Genomic DNA, 8780 nt, shown 5'->3' on the forward strand with positions numbered 1-8780 from the left:
AGTTCAAAGCCATGCAGTCCAGGTGCTCCCGGGCTCCATGCAACCCACAGACGTGACATCCGACTCCTCCTGGGTGCGTCACGATCAGAGCCCCTTACCTTGGGGAGTCACTGCGTGCCTGAGCTCCAGGTCCCCCCACAGTTGCGCAAACCCAGCTAGGCTGTCTCTGATGTCCTCCCCTTTGCAGGGCGAGTGCCGTGGAGCCTGCATTCAATGCATTCCCACACAGCTGCACACCTACTCTGTACTGGGCCCCAGGGCACAAGGCGCTGGTGCATGCGGCCTGCCCAGGGTTCCCTGTCTCTGGAGGAGGAGAGACGACCTGGCACAGCACCAGGGTATGCCCCGCCTTAAGGGGCAGGCTGCTGGAAGGGGAACTGTGATTTCATCAGCCAGAGAGTTGTGTGGTTGATGAGGGTGGAAAGGGCACAAGACAAAGGGAATGTGCCACTCAGCCTGGCACATACAGGGACCGTGATGCCTGGCATGTCTGGAAGGCAGAGGACACACTGGGCGGCCCTTGTGATCAGCAGCGGAAAGAGACAGAGGAAGCAGAGCTCAGCCAGGCAGGGAACTCTGCCGTACATGAGAGACCTCGGGCTGTGCCCACGGCCAGACAGGGAAGCCAGCTGGGCAGATCTGCCTTCCTGTTTCAGCTCCTGCCCTGCAGACATGGAGGCTCGGCTCTGGCAAAGTGTGGGTCCTGGCAGGGCGGGCTCTCAGGGGACTTACCCAGAGTGATGCTGACAGATAGGGCCATGTGGGCAAATTCCAAGCCCTCCTGGGGCTCCTCCAGCATGGCCAGCAGTGCCACCGGCTTGTTGCACAGCGGTGGCTCCCCTTGCAGTTGCCCGTAGTCACTGCCAGGGACAGGACCCGGTCCTACCACACAGGCAGGTGGGGTCAGGCTTCCCGCAGCACCCACCTTGCCCAGCGCCCTCCTCAGAGCTCAAACATGTGCTTGGATCTTCCCACGCCCCAGTTACCCCTGCACCTCCACAGAGCTCTGTGCTCTGGGATAACGCACGGTTCAGACACCCAAGTTGGGGGCGGAAGAGTCATCTGAGGCCCATCCAGCTACACCTGGCAGCCTCAGACCAGCCTCTCCTACCAGGGCACCGGGGGTCTGACTTGGGGGAGGGGGGGCAGCACTCTTCTCTGCTCTAAAAACACCACATTTTTCTGTGCCCAGAGCTGAGCCACACCGTGAGCTCTGAGGAAGGGAGAAGCCGTCCCCGTTTCAGGGTGCAGGCAGATCTGGTCTCTGGCCCTGGGTCTCCCACTGACATGCTGTGTGTCCTTTGACATGTCCCTGTGCCTCTCTGAGCCTCAGCTTCCTCATCTGGAAGATGGGGACAGGACTTCCCGCTCATGGTTGCTTGAGACCATCAGGGCCAAAGGGTAGAGCCACTGTCATGTCCAGACCCGAGCGTTTGTCCCGGGCAGGGGCACGGTCAATATCATTCCCGGTAAGACCACTGGGAAACTAAGCATGTGCATGGGTGGCCCTGCCTCCAGGTGGGAGGCCTCTGCCCTGCCACACCTGTGCCTCAGCCCTCCAGGTGCCCCCCCTGAAGCCCACCCACATCAGCCCACAGGCCAGCTCACCTGGTAGAAGGACACAGCATTCTCCCGCTCCCAGGCCCCATTGAAGAAGATGTCTCCAGCTGCCTCAAACGGCTCCACCCCAGGTTGGAGCCGCCTGTGTACAGATCCACATTCTGTGCCACCTGAAAGGAGGCAGAAGTTCCCTCAAGACCCACACCTGGCGAGGTGGCCACACTCACCTTCGCCAGCCTCCTTCCTCTCACACAGTGCAGGTACACCTGAGCATTTTTCAGACCTGTGCATTAGGGCTGTCCCACCACTGGCATGAGGACAATGAACTGATGCACCCGAGTGCCAGGAGGTGACTAAGCAGCTGCAGCCCAGGAGCCCGACACCTGTGAATCCTACCACCAGGGCTAGCCCTACGCCGCCCACCCCCTGCACTCAAACTGTCTCCGTGGCCCCCAGATTGCTGGGAACCCATCCCCTGGTTCCTTTCTGCGTTGCCACATCCCTGCCGCAGCTCTGGGCCGCACATCAACAGTGTGTGTGGGTGGGCCTGGTCCCCTCTTGGCCATGAGCTCTTGATCCTTCAGCTCAAGGAGGTATACAGCAGGTGCTCAATAATGAAAGCTTCACCAGGCTCTTGGGCTTCACAGTTTGTTCCAGATCACACTGTGTTTGGGAAAGCCTCTGAAAACAGCCGCTATGATAGATTCATTTTGTAAGGAGATGTACCACGTGTCGCTTGGACCAAGTTCTTCTGTGTGTTAACTGAGTGGTCCCATTCTTTGAGCATGTACTGTTTACCAGCAGGTGGTCGGCACTGTGAGGGGCCACACCTCTGCCCTCAGGGAGAAGATGCTGGCCACTGGGGGAGGATGTGAGGGAACCAGTTGGAGGGAGGGAAAAGGCACACAACAGGTGCTCAGCAGTGGCTTAGGAATGAGTAGATGGATGGATGAATGGATGAGCAGATGTATAGACACATGGATGGATGGATGGGTGTGTGGATAAATGAATGCTTGGATGGATGGACAGATGGATGGGTGGGTGCATGGTTGGAATGATGTGTGTATGTCTGTATGGATGGGTGGAGGGTAGATGTATGTACATATGGATGGAGAGATGGTGGATAGATGAATGTGGATAAACAAATGGACAAGCAGATGAATGGAGGGATGGATTAATAGATTGGTGGGTGGATGGATGAATGATGCATGGATGGAAGAATAGGTGAGTGGATGAATGGGTGAAAGGATGGATGATGGAAGAATGAATGGATATTGGATGTATGAATAGATGGGTGGATGGATGGATGGAAGAATGAACAGTTGAATGGATGGATGATGGAAGGATGCATGAACAGGTGAATGGATGGATAGACGGGTGCACGGATGGATGATAAAAGGATGATGAATTAATGGATGGATGGATGGGCAGGTGAATGGATGGATCATGGATGGATGGAAGATGGTTGGATGGATAGAGGGATGAACAGCTGAATGGATGGATAATGGAAAGATGGATGGATGGACAAACTGGTGAGTGGATGGATGAAGAGATGAACAGATGATGGATGGATGATGGATGGATAGAAGGATAAACAGTTGGATAGGTGATGGAAAGATAGATGAATGGATGGATGATGGGTGGATGGATGGGTGGAAAGATGAACAGGTGAATGGATGGATGATGGAAGGATGGATGGATGGAAGGACCCACAGGTGTATATGAAGATGATGGAAAGATGGATGGATGGAAGCATGAACAGGTAAACAGATGATGGAAGGATGAATGCATGGATAGACGGGTGAATAGATGGATGATAAAAGAATGGAAAATGATGGACGGATGGATGATGGATGGATGGAAGGATGAACAGGTGAATAGATGTTGGAAGGATGGATGGATGGATGGATGGATGGACGGACAGAGAGTGAACAGCACAGAGGCCCTCCTGCCTCCCTTGCCACTCACCTGGATGTACAGGTCCACCAGCTCGCTCTGCCGCAGGATGTAGTAGATCTTCTCTGCTTGCAGACAGGCATGCGCCTCCTCTTTCTTCTGGAGGTGAATGAGAATCCCCAGACTTTGTTTGCTGTAGTCCAGAGTGGATCTGTAGGTCCTGGAATCAGACACAGGTGTCAGAACATGGGCTCTCATCCTCCTGGAAGCAGTCTGCCTCCTCCCGTGGGTCTGGTGACAGATGAATCTGGAATGTGGGGACTGGGAACGGCCCTCTTGTGTGTGCAGTGTTCTGCGATTCCCAGGCTGCTGGGAGGGCCAGGGTGAACACACACGGCATGGAAAAGATGAAGGATATCCTTCTGAGGGAATCGAGCATCATGCTGCCCTGTGGCAGGAGGAGTGTGCCAGCCCATCTCCCCTGCCTCCCAGACATGGCCTGTGTCTTCTCCAGACGCACCAGGAGCCGTTAGTGTTCAGAGGCTATCCAGGTCGATGGTTCTCAAGGTGTGCAGGCATCACAGTCACTCGGAGGCCTGTCTGTATAGCTTGCTGGCCCTGCCCCCAGAGCTTCTGGCTCCACAGACCTGGGGCAGGACCTAGAACTCCCACTTGCCACAAGCTCCTAGGTGACATACATGCTGCTCTGCTGGTCCAGGGACTACACTTTGAGAAACATGGCTCCGGCACACTGGCCCATTTTCCTTCTGTGAACCTGAGGCCAAGACTGGAGCCAGTCTCCCGGGTCCCCATGGAATCTGGCTCCTTCCCTGCTCTCTCGGTAGTGTGACACTCAAGGGGGTATGACTGCAGTAATGTCACTGGGAGCTGTGTGTGGGGTGGCCAGGGCCATAGTTACCCCACCAGGTCAGAATGCTTGGGGGAAGCCGAGTGGGCCACCTATGGGATGTGAGACCTTGAACCCCTGTGCCCCAGGGAAGCAGATGACACAAGTGGCTCTGTCTTCTGTAGGAGAGAAGCCACAGGTGGCTGCTGTGGTCACATTTAAGGGGACAGATGAAGGCCAGGAGTGAGGACTCGGGGCAGGCAGAGGTCAGATGACAAAAGCCACCATAGTAGGAAGAACAGCCCAGAGTGCACGTACTGCCCCTGCTGGGGTTGAGATGACCTTTGACCCAACAAGGGAGGCTCAAGCTGGGACTCACAGGCCAGCAGCAGCCCTGGGACGACCCCAGGCCCACCAGCTCAAAGCATCTGATGCCAAGGAACCAAATGATCAAAACGGAAGGGGCTGATGGGGCCCTGGGCCAGCTTCCCTGTGCCCTCCTCCCTGCCCTGCACTCCCCAGCCCCCTTTCCCTGCTCCCCACTCCCACCACTACAAAGCCAGCCCTCACCGCTCAGTGCTCAGGGACAGGTAGAGCTGACTGATGGTCTCCAGGAACTGCCCCCCAGCACTTTGTCAGTCACCTTGCGGGCCAGGGAGAGCTGGAGCTCATGGTAGAGGACACACTGGGCCTCGCTGGGCATGACGACGCTGTAGAAGTAGCACAGCCGCTGGACGGCCCGCAGCTGGCCTGGGGAGAAGACAAAATGGAAGATGTCAGCCTCCAAGCATCAAAGCGAGGCTGGCTGGGCTCGGAGGCCCCTGTGCTGTGCTTGTCTCTTTCACACCTCTGTGAACCTGGGCCCCATAGGCCGGGAGCCTGAGCGCAGACAGGCCATGCACCTGTGCCAGGGCAGACGCCGAGCACACTGGGACATGGGCACAGCTTGGTGCAGATGCTCATGGTAGAGGACGGCCTTCTTTACAACTCCTAGGGCCAAGGTCCTGGCCAGGCTTGGTCCCTGTACCAGGCTATCTATTTCAGCTTCACAAAGCCCCTCTGCCCAGGACCAGGGCCGCCTTCAGCCTGAGCTGATGAGGCCAGGGGCACAAGTAGCCCCTGTCGCAGATGGAACCCTGAGAGAGCAAAGCCAAGTGTCATGTCTGCCACACTCGGCATCATGTTGGGGGAATGGGGTTCAAAGCCAGGCCCTGGCGTTCCCACACATGCTTCTCTCATGCAACCAGGCTCCAAACGCACAGCCTCACTGGCCTCTTCCAAAGCCAGAAGCGGTCTCAGCTTCCTCTACTGAGTCTGGCAAGAGAGAAAAGAGAAGCAATGAACACCCGCAGCCAGCACCTCTGGTCCTATGTCAGGTTGAGCTCGGTGTCGGTGTTGCAGGGTGAGAGCATTGCAGGGTGCAGGGGTTGAAAGTCGTATCATCCTCTTCCCTCCTGGATCATGGGAACAACATCACTGGGGGGTGTACACTTTCTGCGATATTGGGAGTAACATCGTCTTCTGTGCCTTGGAATATTAAGGACAATATCACGGGGGGAGCATGTACATCTTCTGCAATATTGGAATAATAGTATCCCCTCTCCCCCTGCATACTAGGAAAGATATCACAGAGTGGGTGTTCACCTCCTGCGATGTGGGGATTAATACCATCTTCTCCCCTTCCGGATATGAGGAAGAGTATCACACGGGGGTGTACAGTGTCTGTGATACTGGGAGTCATATCAACCTCTCAGCCTTGGAATATTAAGAATATCACAGGGTGGATGTTCACCCCCTACCATATTGGGAGTCATATCAGTCTCTCCTCTCCATGGATATTAGGAACAATATCCCAGGCTAGGTGGACGCCTCCTGCTGTATGGGGAGTCATATCATCCTCTCCATTCCAGGATATTAATAACAATATCACAGGGCAGGGGAACACAGCCTGCGATACTGGAATTATTATCATTCTCTCCCCTTCCGGATACTAGGAACCATATCACAGAAGAGCTGTATCCACCCTGAGATATTGGGAGTCACAGCATAGGCTTCTTCCGTTAATATTAAGAACAATATCACCGGGTGGCTGTCCGTTCATTGCTATGTTGGGAGTCATGTCATCCTCTACCCCCCTGGATATTAGGATCAGTGTCACAGGGTGACTGTACACCTGCAATATTAAAACTAAAATCATGCTCTCTGTCCCTGGATATTAGGAACGACATCACAGGTAGGTGTACACCCTCTGCGGTATTAGGAGTAATAATACGATTAATTAGTAAACATCAATGATCGATTTTAATAACTGTCAGGCTTGTCTCGAACTGTTGACCTCAGGTGATCTGCCCGCCTCAGCCTCCCAAAGTGCTGGAATTACAGGCGTGAGCCACCACGCCCAGCGAACACTTCTTGACATCTCTTTTTAGACCCCAAATTTAGCATGCCCAAAACACACTTTCAATAATCCCTGCTATAACCCACTCCTCCCATAGTCTTCCCGATCCCAATAACAGCATCTCTCCTCTTCCAGTTACTCAGGCCAAAATCCTTGACATCATCCTTAAAACTTATTTTTCTCTCTCTCGTCCTTCAACCCATTTAAACTCTCCTTTCAAAATATATGCCAGACCTAACCACTTCTCACCTTCCTCATCATTTCCAACCAGGTCCAGCCCTCATCAGAGCGCTCTGGGTTACTGCAAAAGCCTCCCAATCGCCAGGCACAGTGGCTCATGCCTGTAATCCCAAGCACTTTGGTAGGCCAAGGCAGGTGGATCATCAGACGTCAGGAGTTCAAGACGAGCCTGGCCAACGTGGTGAAACCCCTCTACTAAAAATACAAAAAATTAGCCGAGCATGGTGGTGGGTGCCTGTAATCCCACCTATTCGGGAGGCTGAAGCAGGAGAATCACTTGAACTCAGAAGGCAGAGGTTAGAGTGAGCCGAGATCGTGCCATTGCACTGCAGCCTGGGTGACAAGAGTGAAACTCCATCTCAGAAGGTTAAAAAAAAAGCCTCCAAACCCACCTCTTTCCTTCCGCCTTTCACCCTGCCCTGCATTCTACCTTCCACTCTCAAACATTTCAGAAAAAAAAATATATATATATTATATCCAGAGAGAGAGAAAGAGAAAGTACAAATGGGGTGAAATGTTTGGGGAACCTGAGGGAAGACCATACGGGAATTCTCTGTACTATTTTTGCAACTTTTCAACAAGTCTGGATTATTTCAAATTCAAGAGTTAAACAAAGGAAAAAACAAAACAAAACAAAACGCTATCTTCCTTTGTGAATCCATCCTGTCTTTCCCCTGGCAACTTAAGGACACTCTTAACTAACATCTATTTTTTCATAAACACTAAAAGAACACTTGCCTAGTTTTGACTTTCTGTGCTTGGCAGTAGGAGTGTGGGTGTGTGTATTTCATATATATGTGTGTGTGTGTATATAGGTGTGTGGTGTGTGTGTATATATAGAGAGGGAGAAATATGTGTGTATATATATAAAAATATATTGTATATTTACAATGGTAATTATATAAATATATGTGTGTGTGTGTAGATATATATAATACATACCCCATAGCCTGTCCTTAACCAGTTCTAAACCTAGTCGGAAAAACACATACCTAAGCAGAGAATTTCAAAGTAATATGATGAATATTTTGATAGAGGAATGTGTTGCTATGGAACACGCTGCTAAGATACAAAACCTCCTAGATGGGGCAATGAATGAACGAAGTTTTGCACCTATAGGCATCCCCTCTGATATCCCCTCAAACGTTTATAGTTATATGCATTTTCTTCCCCCAGGACCCCCGTTTCATAAGGGTTAGTCCTAGAGCCTAGCAAGTTCCTACTACAGCTGGCACACATATGCCATTCAAGAAAGTGTGACTGGCCGGCCGGGCGTGGTGGCTCAAGCCTGTAATCCCAGCACTTTGGGAGGCCGAGACGGGCGGATCACGAGGTCAGGAGATCGAGACCATCCTGGCCAACGCGCTGAAACCCCGTCTCTACTAAAAATACAAAAACTAGCTGGGCGAGGTGGCAGGCGTCTGTAGTCTCAGCTACTCGGGAGGCTGAGGCAGGAGAATGGCGTAAACTCAGGAGGCGGAGCTTGCAGTGAGCTGAGATCCGGCCACTGCACTCCAGTCCTGGAGACAGAGCAAGACTCCGCCTCAAAAAAAAAAAAAAAAAAAAAAAGAAAGTGTGACTGAGTGAATGACGAGTTAAGAACCATTTGTCAGCCAGTGCTCAGTATGCTCAGTAACACAACTTGCACTGGTATGCAAATTATATTTTTGTTGAAAGCAAGGGCAGGATCACAAATTATCTTTCCAGAGAAAGCAAACCTCAAAAGCTTCTTTACCCTACTAAAGCACATTATAAGAAGCTCCCCTTATATAAAAGAAAACCTCCTCATTCCTTATCAATGGCATGTAAACCTAATAAGCCTCCACCTCTGATGACATC

The 8780-nt window shown here is 52.3% G+C and overlaps 1 protein-coding gene across 4 annotated transcripts; it reads right to left on the reverse strand.

Moving 5' to 3' along the window:
- Nucleotides 1-6: 6 nt before the first annotated feature.
- LOC113220456 (SH3 domain and tetratricopeptide repeat-containing protein 1-like) lies at nucleotides 7-7141 on the reverse strand. Of its 4 annotated transcripts, XM_026449569.1 has the most exons (6): nucleotides 6951-7141; nucleotides 5663-5830; nucleotides 4947-5053; nucleotides 3529-3676; nucleotides 1609-1730; nucleotides 7-860 (listed from the first exon to the last, which is right to left on the reverse strand). In XM_026449569.1, exons 2-6 carry the CDS (start codon nucleotides 5744-5746, stop codon nucleotides 653-655), a joined length of 669 nt encoding a protein of 222 aa, XP_026305354.1. In that variant the 5' UTR covers nucleotides 5747-5830; nucleotides 6951-7141; the 3' UTR covers nucleotides 7-652. The 4 variants fall into 4 exon arrangements, 3 of the variants coding, with proteins under 3 accessions (XP_026305354.1, XP_026305353.1, XP_026305355.1); XM_026449568.1 differs by having other exon boundaries at nucleotides 5663-7141; XM_026449570.1 differs by having other exon boundaries at nucleotides 717-882; nucleotides 5663-7141.
- Between the last annotated feature and the right edge of the window lie 1639 nt (nucleotides 7142-8780).

This window comes from Piliocolobus tephrosceles, unplaced genomic scaffold (assembly GCF_002776525.5).
Source record: "Piliocolobus tephrosceles isolate RC106 unplaced genomic scaffold, ASM277652v3 unscaffolded_1264, whole genome shotgun sequence".
NCBI classification, from domain to species: domain Eukaryota; kingdom Metazoa; phylum Chordata; class Mammalia; order Primates; family Cercopithecidae; genus Piliocolobus; species Piliocolobus tephrosceles.